This window comes from Mixophyes fleayi, chromosome 7 (assembly GCF_038048845.1).
Source record: "Mixophyes fleayi isolate aMixFle1 chromosome 7, aMixFle1.hap1, whole genome shotgun sequence".
NCBI lineage: Eukaryota > Metazoa > Chordata > Amphibia > Anura > Limnodynastidae > Mixophyes > Mixophyes fleayi.
The window spans coordinates 91,832,688-91,852,853 of record NC_134408.1 but is presented as its reverse complement, the minus strand read 5'-3'; the positions used below and the strand labels follow the sequence as shown (position 1 = coordinate 91,852,853).

The window sequence follows — 20,166 nt, the reverse complement described above, 5'->3', positions numbered from 1 at the left end:
GTCATCAGATCTCGGATCTCGCGAGTTTTGGAATCTATAAATACCGCCCTCCACGGCGATCTAGCGCCATTTGAGAGAGGGATACAGAAGGGGTAGGATAGAGTGTAGAGCAGTTGGGCAGGCAAACTTACAGAATTGAAAGAGGAGGGTGGTAGCAGTATTAAAGAAAGCACCATTGCTAATTGTCATTGCTGAAATACAAATATACTAGTCTTTACAGGCTTTTTTTTCTGAATTTGCACCAAAACGTGTAGGATATTATATACACCCAAAGACAAGAGCTCCATTGCTAATTGTCATTGCTGAAATATAAATACAAAAGGCCATGCAGACTTTTTTTCTGAATATGCACCAAAAAGTGTAGGGTGTAATATACACCCAAAGACAAGCGCTCCATTGCTAATTGTCATTGCTGAAATACAAATATACTAGTCCTTGCAGGCTTTTTTTTCTTAATTTGCACAAAAAAGTGTAGGGTGTTATATACACCCAAAGACAAGAGCTCCATTGCTAATTGTCATTGCTGAAATATAAATACAAAACGCTGTGCAAGTTTTTTTTCTGAATTTGCACAAAAAAGTGTAGGGTGCTATATACACCCAAAGACAAGAGCTCCATTGATAATTGTCATTGCTGAAATACAAATATACTAGTCCTTGCAGGCTTTTCTTCTGAATTTGCACCAAAAAGTGTAGGGTATTATCAAAATGCATTCACAGCAGTACACAGAAGAGCAGGAGCCGCAAGCAGCTGCTGTCACCAGTCCTGATGATGGTAATCCCTGTACGTCATCTGGTAAAGCCTATGTAAAAGTACATAGTCTTTTTAAGTCAGGGAAAAAAACATTAAAAAAAAAAAACATCTTTTACCGTGGTGAAGAAAAAAAGAGCTGTAATCCATGAAAAGTTATCTGCCGGGAAAAAAAATTGCCAACATGCCATTCTACACACACAGTGACAAAGAAAGAATGAGGCCTTTGCCTTTCTCTATGAGTGCGAAATCTAAAATTGTTACTGAGGCATTTTCTTGTAAGGTCACTCGCGACCAAGCAAGACCAAGTCATTCGGACTCCAAAAGTGGTGCACAAATACTGGTAACGTGTAAAAGCCGAGCAGGAAGAAAACAGTAAGGCATTAGAGGAAAATGTATGCTAAGATTCAGAAATGACACCAATCCCTGAGGAGAGTCCATGCATGAGTGTTATGTGTAATCGTGACCAATCTGCTAGTCTACCCATAAAGAAGGCCCCTTTCAGCATTTCTGCTGATGTGTGCCTGAACAGCCCGAGTGTAGTCGGTGATACACCAATTGAGGATACCACTTTGGAATTGGAACAGGATGAGGGGGATATTTGTGTAGCAGACGAGGGCACTAATGAGTATGTTGATGAGGATGATGTTGTTTGTGTAAGTCATGCACCAGTGGAAGCAGTTCTGTCACATGATAAGAAGTAGGCCATTGTCATGCCTGGACATAAGACCAAAAAAGTCACTTCTTATGTCTACTCAAATCCTGCCAACAATTGTCTAGCCATTTGTAGTGTATGTAAAGCCACAGTCAGTCGAGGGAGGGACCTTAACCATCTAGGAACCTCATCCATGTTACGCCATTTGACGCGAGCTCATGGCAAAGTGTTTGGAAAATCAGAAAGCTATGGTAAAAAATAAAATAACCACAAGCAGTCCATCTTCAGCTAGGACCCTTCTCTCACCTACATCCCGACGCCTGCAATCTACACCCACAAAACCGTCCTCATCAATATCCTCATTTGCAATCGGAGTTAGTCCTGCATTCAAGTTGCTAAGGCTAAATGACTCCTGCACTATCCTTGATTCCTCTGAAGAATTCTTGAGCGTTGGTCCCACTGCTGCTACTGTTGCTGCTGCTAATGGTGAATCTTCATCCCAGAAGCAGACCAAGAAGAAGACTACTAGTAGTTTACAACAATTGACTGTTAAACAATCCTTTGCAAGAGGAAGCAAGTATGAAACCTGTCACCCAGTCGCAAAGCGGATCACAGATACCATGGTGACTATGCTCGTATTAGATCTGCGTCCAATATCCACCATCAATGCAGCTGGTTTTAGACAGTTACTTGAGGTCTTGTGTCCCCGTTACCAAATTCCATCACTACACCATTTCAGTAGAAAAGCTATTCCTCACCTCTACCAGAAGGTTCGTAAAAATGTTATTACTGTGCTGCAAAATGCCATTCTACCCACTGTACACTTAACCACAGATATGGGGACAAGCGGAACTTGGCAAACTAAAGATTATATGACTGTGACAGCCCACTGGGTTGGTGAATCGCCTTCACCAGCAGAAACAGCAGCAGCATGTACCCAAGTACGTCACATTTGTCACAGGCAGGCTATTCTGTGTATCACCAGTTTCAATAAGAGGCATACAGCTGACAATCTGTTACAAAAACTATGGGATGTCATTGCAACATGACTTATCCCGCTTGGACTCTCCCCAGGATGTTTCATTTATGATAACGCCACCAATATTGTCAGAGCATTACAGCTGGGTGAATTCCATCACATTCCCTGATTTGCTCACACAATAAACTTGGTGGTGCAGAGCTTTTTAAAAAATTTCAGGAATGTGCAGGAGATGCTGTCCCGTAAAATATCTAGACATTTCCGGCATTCGGCAACAGCGTGTAGGAGATTGCAGCAGCTGCAAGAGCAATTTAATTTGCCTTGCTACCAACTGAAGCAAGAGGTGGTGACAAGGTGGAATTCCATCCTGTATATGCTTCTGCGGATGGAGGAACAGTGAAAAGCAATCCACGCTTACTCCACAAGCCATGACATTGGAAAAGGAGGGGGCATGTATTTTAGTCAAGCGCAGTGGAGAATACTTTCCATGTTTTGCAAGGTGCTGAAACCATTTGAAGTAGTCACCTGTGAAGTGAGTTCAGACACTGCGAGCTTGAGTCAAGTTATTTCCTTAATTAGACTTTTGGAAAAGCGGCTTGAGAAGATTAAACAAAGCAATTCCACTAAGTATGTCGGATTTGTAGATCATGTACTTTATTCGCTTCGCCAGGATCCAAGAGTTATCAAAATCTTGAAATCGGATCACTACATTTTGGCGACTGTGCTTGATCCTCGGTTTAAGACCTGTGTCTTCTCTTTGTTTCCAACTGACCCAGATCTGAAGAGATGCAAAAAGCTCCTGGTGAGCAAGGTGACAGCTCAAGTGTTACGTGACAGGACGGCATCTCCTCCTTCACCTTCTCACTCAACTGCTGCTAGGAAAAAAACTTAGCTTTCCCAAGAGACCCCGGGATGATGCAGATGACTCAGCACAACATTTTGACATCTGGTCCTGCATACTGTAAAAGTATTGACCAGAATTAGTGACATCTGTGCTGTAACTCCACCTGATCCTACTATCAACTGTCAACATCCAAAGAATGTGGAGGATTATTTTAAAAAAAAATTGAACGGTATAAAGACAACTGTTTTATTAACAAAGAACAATGTTGCTAGCATAAATAATGTAAGCATGGATGTCTAAATAGACGTGTATATATATTACCTTCCACTTTGCTGCTGTTTCATCAAGTATTTGTAATCTGCACTTTACATCAAAGGTACCTAACTAGATTATAATTTTGTGGAAATTGGGGCTGATTCGAAGCTCACTGATGAACTGGTCTTTTGCTGGGAATTACAATGGCTCTTTTTCGTGCATTGTCTGGCACCCTGGATTGGTGTGTGTCAGATAAAAGCACGCATCCCGGGGGAGTCAGTGCTCGTTGCCATGTATTAGCTGTAGAATTACATCACTTATCCAAGAAACAGGTAGAGCGATCAAATGAACCATAACTGGTTTAATGATCCAAGGACAATTCCACCTTGCCCTACTTTTCTTTTCTGCCATTGCTGTGTGCCAATGTGTCCTAGATGTGGTAGGAACTGCCATGTGTTTGAGTCATTGCTCTGTCGCTTACCATCTAGCCAGATCGCTGCAGTATTTGTCCAAAAGTGTATGAAAATAATATTGTGACCTGTGAGGTGGTCAAAATTGACTGCAAATGACTTGAAATTAGTGTTATTGAGGTTCATAATAATGTAGGATCAAAAAAGAGCAAAACTATGTGATTTTAGCATATTTTAGCAATTTTTTTAAAAAAAAATACAGATCCAAAACCAAAACCACTTCATGGGGGTCAGTGAGCATCTCTACTTATTACACACACTACCCATTTACTTGCATGACATAATTCACATTCAGTATCCAGTTATAGATTCTTATATATGTATAGTATACAAATCTTACCAGACAGTGTACTAAATGACCACGTGTCTTGTTTTACAGCTACTATAGAAAGCTGGAGAAGAGATGGTGTCAGTGCCAGCTGGCTTGAGAAGTGCACTAATATTTAAATCCTAAATAAATATTGATCTTATGAGTTTACAGTGTTTCCAATTTGGTGCTTAAGTAAACTCTAAAATGATCTATGATGGAGGAGGGGTGGGGGATGGAAAAATACAGGGCAGATAGTTAGGAATAGCCATACCCAAGTGAGATTAATGGTTACAAATAAAGCAGTTTTGAAATGTAAACACTGCCTCTACGTATAATGGTCTCTTCATACCTATGTATTTTTATTGTTTTCTAATCCATTTTGAATACTATAAACGAAATAACTAGAAACAAGACCATCTATTTTGTGTAATCTCTTTTTGCAAGCATAGAATTGCTTATTTTCTAATCAAAATTAAAGCTTTGTTTTTTAATCACTGACCTCTTATATAACTCTGCAAAGGTTGTTTTGATGTTCCTCACAGAAGTCTCCACTTCCTCCTTTATCATCAATCGATATCTTGTTAGTGACACTGAGCACCGCTGCAGATCTTTTGCAGACTTCTCTGTGTTTAAACCTGAACAATATTAGAGTGTGTACTGTAAACTGTCCCATCAGACATAGCTTGTTGCTTGTAAATGGCTGTAAGTAGGGCAATGGCAGTGGGTGCCAGCCATAGGGTAGACAAAGATCACTGGAGTACATTCTAAGCAAGTGTTTGTATCATTTCATATTTCATAATACCTTACAGATCTACTACAATGAAAACATCATAATCACTATACTGAGAACAAGACAACCAGTGAAGGTCAGGAATTTGTAGCAAAGCGCATAGTTTTGCAAGCAGGATTGTGGTATTCGTAGAAGAGCAAAACGTTGCACCGACCAAAGGGAAGAGATGAGCCAAGTCTGGCTATTTCTTGCAAAGCATGGAGTAGGTGTACCTCTGTATCTGATTCTGCGGAGCACTGCACAAGTGAAAATTCATTTTGTGGCGCAAGACTATTCAAATTAGATAAAGAGATGTTCCATAAAAATATTATTAGGGGCATTCCTTGCTGTGCAGTGGGGCACACCCATTTTCATTCTGAAAAAGGACTTGATTTTTGCACCAGATCTGAGCTCCTAAAGATTTAGGGGTCTATTTACCATTGGTGGCTGATGAGCGATGGCATCTAGCATTCTGTATTGCAGTGGTGCATGCAGGGGGGGTTTCTGGGTCTCCAGAAACCCCTCCCCTCCGCTAAAAAAGTGCCCTATATAGCGGCACTGTACTATACAGCAGCCGCAGCGCTGTCAAAGAAGCGTCCGCGGCTGCTGTATAGTACAGTGCTGCCTAAATGGAGCTGCTGCGCATGCGTGGCAGCTCTCTCGCGTTTTTTGGGGTTTTTTGGCGGAGGAGAAACCCCCCCCCTTAAAAATGCTCTGTGCGTCCCTGTATTGCTGCATTTTGCGGCATTACAAAATGTAGTACTGCCGATATTTAACATGCCAGGGCACATTGGCGAGCCCTGGCAAAATCCCCTCTTTTATATAATATTAAAAACCTTACTGCTGCCAGCAAAAGAAGGAAGTGATCCCCCCCTCCTTCTTTAGGTATTGCTCTGGCTGCACATGCACATAATGATGGGACCCGGCAAGGGATCCAGCACAGCCTCTCCAGTGTTGATGTACCTGCTTTAACCCATTGTTGAATTTAGAGAAGAGCTCAATAACCATTCTCTAGAGAAATCTAACAGTCTCTCTGGATTTTTGTCTCATTGCTGCTTCATAAATAGTCCCCTATATCCCGCCCCCAATACTTTTAAAGGAATGCATTTAGCTCATTTCAGTTGCACTTCGACACTCAAGGGTAGCTAGTCTTTGGTCAATGTTAAATAAGGTGCAAACATACAAAAGTGTCATAAAGGTAGTCCTGATGTCTCCTCATGATTCATGTAAGCCTTAAACTGAGTAATATTTTAAGAGAGAAACTTATATAATGAAAGGAGTAGGGTGTCCGCAGGATTACAGCAGTTTTTGGTAAAGGAGCTAATTATGAAACATGGATTGCTGCAGATAACCGAGATACCTGTGGCTCTCCCCTAACTACCATTAACAGCAACAGTCCCGATAGCTGTCTATGGGCACTGCAAAACAACCTTATAAACCAAGCTCCGAAATGCTTAGCTTAGCTATTTGAAGTCTTACAGGTAACCCCATGCTTGGATTATTACATGGAGCTCCCACCATTATGGCTACTTTTGCAGACATTACCAGGAGCACCCTTATGAGATGTGACAGGGATCCTCAGGCTCGCCAACTGCTCCACTTTGAATTACAATCGCAGTTGTGCTGTCAGCCAGTGCCATCCCTATAGTTAGTTCAGCGACGCCACTCTATCTACTCCTGTTGTGGATTCTCACACAGAGCATAGTATGCTGTGAACACAGACCTCAGTCCCCAGAGGATTAACATCCCCACAGTACAAAGACAGAACCACCCACATTTTGCTGCAAGAGATTTTCCTACATGGCTATTTGTTTATCTTATCTGGGAAGTCAAACGTGCTCTAGTAGTTTGAATATTAAACGTCAGATCTCGTTTACCACCATGTAGTCCACATTGTAATCCCATTTTATGAATTTCTTCAGCCTCTCTGGTGGGAGAAGTATTCACATGGGCAGCCATTTTTGGGCAGCTGTTCAGGCTAGACAAATTTGATTAATAGTGCTGCAGTTAGATCTCTTATTGCTGCGATAAGAAACCCAAATTGGTCAAGTATTGATAAATGGATCCCATGGTTTTTTGTTTGTGTGTTAAAGGGATGTAATACATATGTTCGAGAGTTACATAATGGACATTTATATGGCCGATACCATAGTATAGACCGGGTAGGAAAGTTGACAATAATAACATCAATAGTATTATTAGGTCCACAATTCTAATGTAGACATTATTATTAGTTCGACAATAATATACCTAACCCGATCCCTAACACTGACCATGTAATACTGTCTATATTTAAATTGTGAACCTAAGAATATTGTCCACATGAATTGTCAACCTAATGTTGTCTACTTTCTGAATGTCGATCAAATGAATGTCTACACATACCAATTAAAAATGTGTTGCAAATGTAATTAATGAAGCATTGTATTTATATAATATTTTTAGCTGACCTGGGATATCTGGTTGTGACTTAACCTTGTTTTCCATCATGCTTTTCTCCACGACCTTTTTCACTGTTCCCTGATCCTTCTTAGATTCTTCAAACACCACATCTCTCTTATATCCACTGATACTTGAGGCAGACAGTTGTCTGTTTCCTGGACTATGCATGACAGCGGGCTTATTTTTACTGCTGGAGTCTTCATTGCCATATTTCCCTTTGCTTCGTCTGCGTTTCTGTACCTTGAATGGAGACATATGCCATATTGGAGACAAGTTTACCTTCTGAGACCCAATATTATAAAACTTCAATAAACACCAAAAGTGCCAAGCAAGGCTTGTAAATAAACACTGTACCCCTCCCCTCCAATGTACTTGCAATCTAAAAAAGAATCACTGTTAATGCAAAAATGATAATATTGGCACTTGCATTTTAGATATTTTCATTCACGTCTTACCCGCCAACAGCAATGAAAGCGTCGCAACTAGAATTGTTAGGATTTATGCCATACAATTTATATATGTATACCTTTTAGTCATGTCCTAAAACACTTTAAACAATAAACAGAACTCTGAGGTTTCAACTATGAAAATGTATAAGTCTGTCCTTTTATTATTGCACTGTTTTCCTTGGAAACCATTCATTCATTGCAATTAAAACAATGTAAAAGTTATTTTGTTTGCATCAACCTTATTTAGCAAATAGTTTAAATTGTTAACTGTAAAACTGCTCAGTACAATCAGAAAAGATAACTATAAAAATGTTACAGGTAGGCTGTGATTTGTGGTATATGGTATAGACTCTTCCTTCCTGGTGAAGTGGACAGGATGAGAGCCGTCATCACGTGATTTGCGGTGAATCGCATCATTGTGGCCTCCGCCATGCCTGGAATGCCAAAACTAAAAAGTATAATTTATCTAACTCCCCTCTGGGAGTCCCAGGGGAGAATTCAAGTGGGGCAAGTGTGGTTGGGTGTGGCATGGCAATTTGTGTCATTCCCCCCCCCATGGTGCTTTTCCGCTATTGCATTACAGCCTTGCAGAAACAGGGCCAAAATGACTTGATATGCTGCAAATTGCATCATTGAGGCCCCTTGTCCTGCCTGTTGGGACCCAAAAATTCGGGAGTCTGCTGAGTATGATTTGCACCTAACTCTAAATCAGCCCCTAAGGCTCTTATTTAGCAAAGAGCAAAAGCCCTTTTGCAGATGAAAACAGTTTCTTTTGTCGGAGATAGGGATTGTTTTTGCTTCGCCCTATATAGTATTGATTTATGTAAACATTTATGTGTCAGGCTGTATCTGTCACAAGAATTTACAATCAAAATAAAAAATATGCCATGTGTATGAAATTAATTTTAATATAAAACTAAAATAAATGGCTTAGATTTCATTTAGTTTTCGATGACTACAGTTATATTTATGAGAATACTTTAACTAGAGATGCGTGCAGACCACCGTGGTTTTGGTTTTGGCTCTAAAACCATCTTTGTGTTTTGGTTTTGGATTTGACCAAAAATCCTCATGTGTTTTGGTTTTCTTTTTGGATCTGGATTTCATTAAAACGTGTGAAAAATGCGTAATATCATGTGATATTGAGCTGTTTTTGTTCCTACATTAGTATTTATAGCATTAACATTCATTTGCAGTCATTTACAGTCTATTTTCTAATTATCTCTTCACCAATTTTGGCCAAAGGCTGCAGCGATCTGGCTGGCTAAAATTAGTGACAGAGTAACAGCACAAACACTGACAGTTTAATAAAATATACAATCCCTTTGAAACATAGTGGCACAGAGTGACAGATATGATGGCAGTTTAATAAAGGTAGAGCACTGGCTGAATGGATGGTTATTTAGAAAATAAAATATCCGAGGTCAGGTGCACCCCACCCAATTATCTACATGCGGTCAATGCATTCCAAAAATGCCCATAAATTTTATGAGCTGCAAACAGCATCACCAGCACCGACCTCTCATTTTTTAAGACACTGTGAATCCCTATGACACATAGTGGCAGACCACTGACTGATAGGATTGCCATTTTAGAAAAGAAAATAGACAAAGGTGTGCCTGACCCATGAATGGTGGGAGAGAGATCACAGACACAATACTTTCAACGTTAGACAGTAAGAGTCATTCCATGTAAAGAGACAGTAATCAAAGCTCATTAGATGGACAGCAGCGGCACCAGTAGACATTTTGCACAAGATGATAGACAAAGGCCATAATGTAAAATAGTGCAATATGGAATTGTCACTTTGTCCTCCCACCTAGATGTGATACATATGTTCGACAGTTGCATGGTTGACATTTATATAGTGACATCCTAATATTGTCATGGTTGGAAAGTCGACAATAATGACATCCACAGTATTAGGTCGATATTTGAAATGTAGACAATGTTATTACATCAACAATTCAAATGTAGTAATCATTATTAGGTCAACAATAATATTCCTAGCCCTATCCCTTTCCCTAACACTAATCATGTCCCTATCCCTAACCTTAATCATATAATACTGTTTACATTTGAATTGTCGACCTAATAATACTGTCAACCATGTGAAAAGTCGACCTAATAATACTATTAGGTCAATAATAATTTCCCTAACCCTGTCCCTATATCTAACTATATAATACTGTATACATTTGAATTGTCGACCTAATAATACCGTCAACCATGTGAATAGTCATGCATAGTCTTACTAGCCAAGAATTTCAACGACAGGGATTGCCACTTTTGTGGCTGAAATGCTTGATTTGTTTGGACCACCACAAAACAGAACATTTCGTTTGTTGGTTGATATTAATAGTTTATTAATGGACATTAGGTTACAGTGGTCATCTTTCTCTCTGTTGACAATGTTATCATAATCATCATTGATGTAAAGATCATAACACAATATTAGTTCATCCCCTCTGGTATTTAGTGTTACAGCTTCTGTTTGTAATTGGCGGCAAGAACAGTAATTCTCATACAATTTGTAGTTAATTTTGAACACCAGTTTTCATACATCTTTGGAAAGTAGTCTCCTCCGACAATCACAATGTTTCAGGCTGTGATAAACACTTTTTTTTGAGTGCACACTGGAGGGTGGCCAGCTTAAGTACACCATAGCTAAGGGGCTCCAAATTGCCATTTTTTTCTTCCCAAAATTCAAAGGGTCTGACTGAGATGCTAATTTCTACATTATCATTAAAATAATCCTCCATCATTCTACTAATACAAGGTAAGGCAGATTGAGATATGGTCGATGTGTCACTATATATATATATATATATATATATATATATAGGAATTTCTTTTAAGCCTGACCAGATGTCATACTAATCTTTCACATTAGTGTGCTGTGTTTCTAGGAGAAGTTAAAGCAGGGGACATGTCATGTGTGACTTGAGCCGACAGCTTGCTCACAAAGAGTTGTTTGAATCTGTGAAAATTTGTGTCATGTGGAAAGAAAGACATTACATTTGACTTAAACCTAGGATCAAGGATGGTTACCAAAATTTGAGCTACAAGGCCAACATACTTTGCAGAATCGCTAAGTTTCATTTCCTCCTTAAACTTCTACAGCTACTTTTCCAGTAGTTTGATTAGGGGTATGAATTGACTCAGACTGGCAGTGTTTAAACTTACATAATTTATAACAATTTTGAATGGCTTGAGTAGTTTGCATAAAACAGAAAGGATTCTCCAGTGTGCTGCAGTAAGATAACATGTCCCCTCTCCCAATCTCATGGCTTGATGTGTAGGTCTTGATGGCTTGTTGCTGTTCCTCTAGTCACTGAAACATACACAGTGTGGAATTCTACCCTGTTAGTACCTCTTGCTTCAGTTGATGGCATAGCAGATGATATTTTCTTTACAGCCACTGCAATGTTCTATATGTGGTCACTAAATTTCAAAAATGCCCAAAAATTTCTGCACCACCAAGTTTATTGTGTGAGCAAAGCATGGTACATGTTGAAATTCACCCAGTTATAATGCACACACAATATGCGCTCTGTTATCGGCAATGAGGAATCCTGAGGAGAGTCTTAGCAGGGTGAGCCATTTTGCTATGAGTTTTACCAACAGTTACACCAGTATCTTTATTTGTGAAACCAACTGTAACCCCCTGTCACTGTGTAGTGTGGGGTGCAAATGTTACACAATGTACCTCCTTCTCAAGCCCTGGCTAGCTGATTGGCATGGGTGTAAATGACCAGGGGGTCCCTGAACATGCAGGTGTTTCTTTGTAAATAGTGGGACACTGATGATGTCACTTTGTGGTGCAGTGCAATAAAAGTCAGATTAATTTGGGCGCCAGACCATCTCTATCACAAACTGAACTCTTTATTTACACTCTTCTTCCTCCAGAACGATAATCATAATGGTTTCAGCAATAAAGAAATATATATACAGCTCCTTACTCTCTCCAGCACAGTTTTTAATGAGCAATATGAACATGGTTGCTGATAATGTATTTAATATGAAATGTAGTATACCCTTAAGAATGCTTCACATTTTAATATGCTCAGGGTTATATGTATATATATTAGAAATTTTGCAGAGGATGTTAGAAGCAGAAGTAAAGATGGCATCTGCAGAAGTAGCTGATTACAAATAACGTACTACCTTAAGGCTTCTTGGAATATTGCACTATAACGCTAGAACAAGTACAACCGCAGGCTTGTCACCAAACTGATCTTGTGATTCATCAACTGTTTTTGTACATCAACAAGTTCTTCAGAAGTACTATAAAAATGTGACCTGGTATGCATTAAACAGAGCATATTCTATACCGAGGAGAGATGATGGTGTGTATATTCTGTTCTCCAATCGATCGTAATGCATGCATGCAGGAAGATTTCCTTTGATTGTGTATAAGCTCTGCATTAATCCACAGATAGCATACGTTGGATTTGACATTGCAAATATATCTCCTTACTCCTCCTGCACAGTTAATGTTATATAGATGTTATATAACATAATTCACATGTCTCTTATACTCCAGTACTCCATACTTCACTACAGCTCACCCCTCCTCTGCGGGGATGATTTCTTCTTCGGACTCTGACATTTCTCTCTGTGTACACACAGCCCCTGGCTCTGACACTTCAGCTACCATGCCTCTTGCAGCCACCCTCACTCCAGGGTATCTTCCATGTTCCCCTCTCTCTTGAGGTTCTCTTTAGTAACATGTGGTTCTCCCCCGCTATGGGATTAGGGACTCCTCCCTCTGTATGCAGCCACACTACTGCATGCAGCAGTCCCCATTTCTTTCTTGGGGTCCTTCCCCTTATGGGCTCCCCCACTCTTGCTTAGGGGATATAGGGGACAATAGTGTTTGTCTCTAGGCAGCAGCTGCCACTCACCCACTCCTGGGCAATACCAGAGGACCCAGGACATCCATCTCTACTGTGCCAGGGTCCACAGCTTTCACATCATCTCTGCTGGTCCTGTGTTTATCTCTTCTGCCCCTGGGTGTCTCTCTTTCCCCTAGCTGACAGCCCTTCCTTACTCTCCTCTCTGTCTCTAGCAGACTAGGCAAGGTTATCACCATAGCAACCAGCTTGTCACTTTTCACAAACACCTCCTACTAAAACGCCACTATGGGGCGTTACACAACGATACAAAGAGTAGCTTGCCTGTGAATGAACTGGCATTGTGCGTTAGCGCTACTATGCTGAAAGGATGAGAAGGAGGATGATGAACCTACCAGTGCTGCTGATGGTAATTCACCTTCGCAGTGGGCTGTCATGGTCATGTGTTTTGTTTGATCACTACCACTTGTCCACATATCTGTAGTTAAGTGAACGATTGGTACAATGTAGGGACTGAATTATTTTTTGTTTTACCTCCGAGTACAGCTGAGGAATTGCTGTTTAGGAGAAATGGAGTTGAGATGGAACTTAGTAGTGTGGCACATGACCTCAACTAAATGGCTAAAACCTGGTACATTGATATCAGAAATTGGAATCAAATCCAATGCTAATATAGCTGGCATGGCTTTAGTGATCCGCTGTGTAACAGTGCTTGCTTCACAGACAATTGTGTAAAACTATGCTGCTTACTTTTTTTGGTCCCCTTCTGTATTGATGTATCACCCCCAGCAGCAGCAGTTGTGGCGGGCAAGGATGTCTCTTGGGAATCATGGATTGCATTAAGGGAGTAGTTTGTAGTTGGGAAAATTGGAGGCTGGACTACGTACAAATAATGAGAAGGCAATGGTGACGAAGGTGTAGATGGTGAGAATTTCATGAGGTGTCTGCCCATTCAGCTGCTACCTTACAAGCTGCTGGGCTGCTTGTAACTATACACAATTTACCACCTTTTGAAAAACTACTGGAATGAATTAGCTGCAAATGATGTAACAGGAAGGAGGTGACTACATGATCTACATCTGTACCTCTACTTCTTTTGATGTCACAAAGGCTATATTTGCCTTGACATATGTTGTCTGGGTTGGGATAAAAATATTTTCAAACAGAAGAGGTGTTTTTTTCATCTTATGCCCTGACATGATAATGCGCTTATCATGGGCAAGAAGTGGTACCACTGGTAGCTGTCTTAGTTCAACACAATCATCATCATCCTCCTGATTATCTCTTTCAAGTACAACACATTCATTTTCCACAATTACTCCCCTCTGTTACGAGCCCCGGCAGCTCAGCACTGCCGCGACTCGCTCTGGGCCCCTTAGATGTGTCCCGGCTGTTCCCGTGATGACCAGGGCGTCACTTCCGGTTTTCATCCCTGCCGTCACGATGGCAACGGCAGGAACACTCTTCTTATCACTGCCGCAACCCGGCCTGTTGTCAGCCAAGTGCGTGCACTATATGTCACACGCTGCTCATTTGGCTTCCACAGACAAAGACTGAGACACTCACAGGTGTCTCATTAACAGACTTCAAACCTCCAAGTTCTGATCTGCACATGTGCAGACTGATTACCTGTCTACTTCTAATTAAGATTCCTATTGGTTCCTGCGTTGGCTCCAGACTTAAAAAGGCACTTCCTTCCTTTCCTCTGGGCCTGTTGATCATGTTACCAGTCTGATTAGGTTCCTACCTACTCTGTGAGCTCTCACCTGGATCGTCAGTGCCTTGCTGTGTTGCTGTTAAAGACCATACAGATCAAACTGCAACTGTCTCTGCTGTGTACTATTCCACAGACTATTAAGCTCATGCTGCAACTATCTCTGCTGTATGACACTCCACAGGTCGTATCATCAAGCTGCTTGTTGTTCTTTTCTCTAGCTGAACTGTTCATGTATTATTGAAAGCATTAAGGCATTATTTGGTTCCTGATTGCTGCCGCATCTATTGTGCATATACTGCTACCTGGACAGTTAATCTCTCCTCTGATGTGGGCTGCTCAACTGTGATACCATATACCTGCTGCCCTATTCTTTCCACCTTATTGCTGGACTGTGCATTCAAAACCATATTTAATTATATGCTGATTGTTCATATTGCATATGATATTGCCGGTGGCTCCGCCCACCTTGTACTACGCTCCTAGTGTGTATATATATATACATATATCAAGACTTTCCTGTATATTCATCCAGTCATCATTAAACCTCTGATTGTACTTTTATCCTGCATCTGGCATCTATTTGAACCTCAGGCTATCATTACCACTTACCAGTGTATTACCATATTCTCACTCCCCGAGGATCTGTTCCCACAACATCTATGAACAGATCCAGAGTCCAAAATACCAAGCCGTGACACTATACTAGTTATTAATTAGTCTCCTGCTGGGGCCAATTCTCCCTCCTGTGGATGCCCAGTTTTTCATTGGCCCTTCCATGTATTTAAGGCAGAGAGCGCTTAGCCTCCCTGCTGGTTATAGCGTCTGCTGCCTGTGTGTTGCTGACCTGCTGGTTCCCTGTTCATGTCAGAATCTGACATGTCAGACACACATATAGCACTCATGAATACTCTTAGGGGTATATTTACTAAACTGCGGGTTTGAAAAAGTGGGGATGTTGCCTATAGCAACCAATCAGATTCTAGCTTTCATTTATTTAGTACTTTCAGCAAAATGACAGCTAGAATCTGATTGGTCGCTATAGGCAACATCTCCACTTTTTCAAACCCGCAGTTTAGTAAATCTAGCCCTTAGACTCTCATCAGGATTCTGTGAGTGCCTAGGTTCTTCTTCAGCCTCAGTGTTATTTTCATGCACTGATGTGGCTGTCTTGAAGCTGAAAGACCTACATTCTGAGTAAGAAGGAGGTGCATGGGAAGTCAATGAAGATGCATGACCATGTTGGGCACTTTCTTTTGCAATGAGCGTTCTAGTACGTGTTCCAGCAATAGCAGGACCTCTGCTAACAAAAAGTAGGCATGGCCTGAGCCTTGTCTTGCCACTGCAGGTGGTGTATGGAATGTTAGTTATTTTCCTTGTTTGGATAAATCACCACATTTATCAGAAACTTCTCTTTTAATCCTTACATGAAAAGCTGATGTTTTCTGTGACATTGACAAAAAGGGATTTTGAGGATGCTTTCTTACACTTTCTTACCGCATGACCTTTTTTTTTTTTTTCTTTATTAGTAAAGGTCATACAAGTACTACTACTGCCAGTACGGGGATGCTTCTGATCTGTAGAGTGATCCATGGTTGCCAAGAGGAGTAATGCTACTTGAAGTTGGAGCTACTTGTAGCTGCCACCACACCAGGTAAACTCTCAATGAGATAGGGAAAGGAGGGATTGTTACCTTCTGATACTACTTCACAACATAATTAAAATGTAGGCAATTGGGTCTTAAGAAAACAATTTATTATTATTTCTGGGGGGGTGCTGCTCACACTAAAGCAACACCCTGTTTTTTGACCGCTTAATAAAAGATGCCACTGAGACTGCCCCTCACAAGATTGCTTTCACTATAAACACTTTAGATTTTAAAAACACAAAATATAATTTGATATATATATATATATATATATATATATATATATATATATATATATTGTAACAAAGGGAGGCATTGATCTGACAATATACAGAGAAAACATACAATCAGAATAAAACATTGGCGCAGTTATGCACATAGATTGAGGTTAAACCAGGTAAAGACTTATGTATGGTTTAAAGTTTGGTTAACTTACATGATTGGAAAGCTCCTTCCTCTCAGCAAACAGACAGGGTGTGTCTGTTTGTGCAAACAGAGCCAGTAATAGGCGTTTCCTCTTAAAGAGAAGGTGGGTGTGTCACCTGTCCATCAAGCTAAGGCTGGGGGAGGAGTATCAGGTATAAAAGCTTGTTTGTATCATATGTTCAGTGAGACCAATGCTGGGGAAGCTGGCTGGTCTTGAGAGAGATTGTCTATGTCTCCATATCTGCTGTGAAATTCATATGGTGTCAAATACATTTTAAACCATCCTGACAATAAAACTACATAAAAAGGAAGAAGTTGTTCAGCAGTAGCGGGCTCTTGCCACAATATTTAATATATATATATATCTCCATATACTGTACATATACAGTCAAGTCCATAAATATTCAGACATCGACACAATTCTCATATTTTGGGCTCTATACACCACCACAATGGATTTGAAATGAAAATAAGATGTGCTTTAACTGCAGACTTTCAGTTTTAATTTGAGGGTATTTACATCCAAATCAGGTGAATGGTGTAAGAATTACAACGGTTTCTATATGTGCCTCACACTTTTTAAGGGACCAAAAGTAATGGGACAATCGACTCAAAACCTCTTTCATGGATATGCGTGAGCTATTCCCTCATTATTTCATCATCAATTACGCAGGTAAAAGGTCTGTAGTTGATTCTAGGTGTGACATTTGCATTTGGAATCTGTTGCTGTCGACTCTCAATATGAGATCCAAAGAGCTGTCACTATCAGTGAAGCAAGCCATCATTAGGCTGAAAAATCAAAACAAACCCATCAGAGAGATAGCAAAAACATTAGATGTGGTCAAATCAACTGTTTGTAACATTCTTGAAAAGAAAGAACGCACAGGAGAGCTCAGTAACACAAAAAGACCCAGAAGACCACAGAAAACAACTGTGGTAGATGCCAGAAGAATTTTTTCCCTGGTAAAGAAAAACCCCTTCACAACAGTTGGCCAAATCAAGAACACTCTCCAGGGGGTAGGTGTATATATGTCAAAGTCAGCAATCAAGAGAAGACTTCACAAGAGTGAATATAGAGGGTTCATCACAAGATGTAAACCATTTATGAGCCACAAAAACAGGAAGACCAGATTAGAGTTTGCCAAACAACATCTAAAAAAAGCCATTACAGTTCTGGAACAACATCCTATGGACAGATGAGATAAAAGATCAACTTGTACCAGAGAGATGGGAAGAGAAGAGTATGGAGAAGGAAAGGAACTGCTCATCATCCAAAACATACCACCTCATCAGTGAAGCATGGTGGTGGGGGTGTCATGGCATGGGCATGTATGGCTGCCAATGTAACTTGTTCCCTTGTATTTATTGATGAAGTGACTGCTGAAAAAAGCAGCAAGATGAATTCTGAAGTGTTTCGGGCAATATTATCTGCTCATATTCAGTCAAATGCTTCAGAACTCATTGGACGGCGCTTCGCAGTGCAGGTGGACAATGATCCGAAGCATACTTCAAAAGCAAGCAAAGAGTTAACAAGGGTAACAAGTGGAATGTTATGCTATGGCCAAGTCAATCACCTGACCTGAATCCGATTGAGCTTGCATTTCACTTGATGAAGACAAAACTGAAGGGAAAATGCCCCAAGAACAAGCAGGAACTGAAGACATTTGCAGTAGAGGCCTGGCAGAGCATCACCATGGATGAAACCATGCCTGGCTGTCCAGGCTTGACGAACCATGGATCTCTCTCAGCTGCATATTTAGACTCTGGTAGAGAACGACAACTCAAAAACCAGACCTTGCACCTTCCATGAATGAAATCCCAGAATGAACATCTCCCCCTTGGAGTGGCTCCTTATATCTAGGGTCTAATTTCCATAGTCTTTCCCCTCCCTGGGCAAAAGCCTGGGTCTATTCTTCTTAACCATTGGTCAGTGCTGGACTAGAAGGGGTTGGAGAGGGAAGTGAAGATAAGCTGTCCTTCCACAGAACATCCCCTGCTAGATGGCCTGTCTGGACTAGTCTGGTGAGAACAATGGACACTAATTAATTTTCCCATAACTCCCCTGGCTTCACTTTAAGGACAATGAATAACAACCTCACTGCCACATCATCAATATACAATAAACAATATATTTACAATGAGCTACAATGTCCCCTTTTCCACATGTAATTAGACACTGCAGTGGTATTCTATTGGGCTGGGGAGCAAAAGCAAGGGCTATAAAAAGTACTTGCGAAAATCCACATTATGTGAGAAACAGGATGGTTACATTGTTATCACACTCGTTTCGTCACACATAGCATTGTCCAAAATGACTTGGTATGCTGAAGCATTAAGATTGCCCTTCACTGGAGATAAGGGGAATAACCCAAACCCTGAAAAACAATTTTGTTGTGGAATGACAGGAGTAAAATGATCAGGACTTTAATTGATTAAATATATGTTTAAATGTATATATGAGTTACATGCAATGTTTTATTGAACTAAAATTGATCAGTGTTAATGCTTTGCAACATTTTTAGCATTTCAAAATGGGACATTCTGAACATTTGGAAGATTCCAGGTCTGTAACATGCATTTCAGAAACTTCTGTTTTAGCATTTCTTTACCGTTGTCATCTAACTTGCGTTCCTTTACCTTTAGCAATAAGAAGAATCAAAGCAAATGCACAAAAACAGCATAATTTTATCACATATCCGGTCAAAATGAACTGACAACAATGCAGTGTACAGACATTTCTGAAATGCACTGAAGCACACTGCAACACACTTGGTTTTGCTTTGGTGCATCTGGATGGTCCACAAAGCATACTTCAAGTTGCATGTCTACTCTCAATGCATCATTGGGCCACAAAAAGGTGATCATTAAAAATATAGGATGACTTTGCTAGGTCTGAGCTGGTGGAAAATTTCATATCCACTCCGCAAATGTCCTTTTGTGGAGTGGATATGGTAGTAAACTGCTCTGCAAATCAAGGAATGCCACTAATTATACACCATCTCCACTCCTTTGTATAATTTCAATAATCTCTGCAAAGGGTAATATCATTTCTTCATAGCTCCGCAAAATTGAGCGCACAGGTGCCCCTACTTTGTCCCCTGTGCAAACCCAGGCATCTTGCTCTGGAAATTCAAGTGCCTTTGCCAAAATCAAGGCACACTTGCACAAACCGAGGCGTGTGGAATCAGTGGCGCTATATAAATGGTGATGATGATGATATACATTGCACATTGTTAGTTTTGACCTCGACTATATCACAACTTGCACAACTGCATGTTTAGACCAGCCAACATACAGAAACAATTTTGATTAAATTATAAAATCTTCATACCAAAAATAATTTTTTTACTATACTCGCTTTACTAACACTTTAACAAAAACACAAGTCATAAAGCCATATTAATTAAATTAAAAATACATTAGTTAAACCAAACATTATCCTTACCTTATCATTAGAGCTCGTACTCCAGTTTGGCTGTTCCATAATGATTCATGTATTCAGAAACTGCAAAAAAAAAAAAGCAAATAAAAAAAATAAAGTTTTCATGTCATTCACTTGTGCATGCTGTAATTCCATTGGAGGTCTGAGCAGTTCATTT

General features: G+C 40.3%; 1 protein-coding gene across 1 annotated transcript in view; it reads right to left on the bottom strand.

Moving 5' to 3' along the window:
* Positions 1-20,151, bottom strand: part of SPATS2L (spermatogenesis associated serine rich 2 like) — a 39,155-nt gene extending 19,004 nt beyond the window's left edge. The window contains exons 1-3 of the mRNA XM_075178591.1: positions 20,013-20,151; positions 7,483-7,714; positions 4,763-4,898 (exon numbers count right to left, since the gene is read on the bottom strand). Coding sequence (XP_075034692.1) covers positions 4,763-4,898; positions 7,483-7,714; positions 20,013-20,051 — 407 coding nt within the window. The 5' untranslated portion in view covers positions 20,052-20,151. The remainder of the gene's footprint in view (positions 1-4,762; positions 4,899-7,482; positions 7,715-20,012) is intronic.
* Positions 20,152-20,166: the final 15 nt, after the last annotated feature.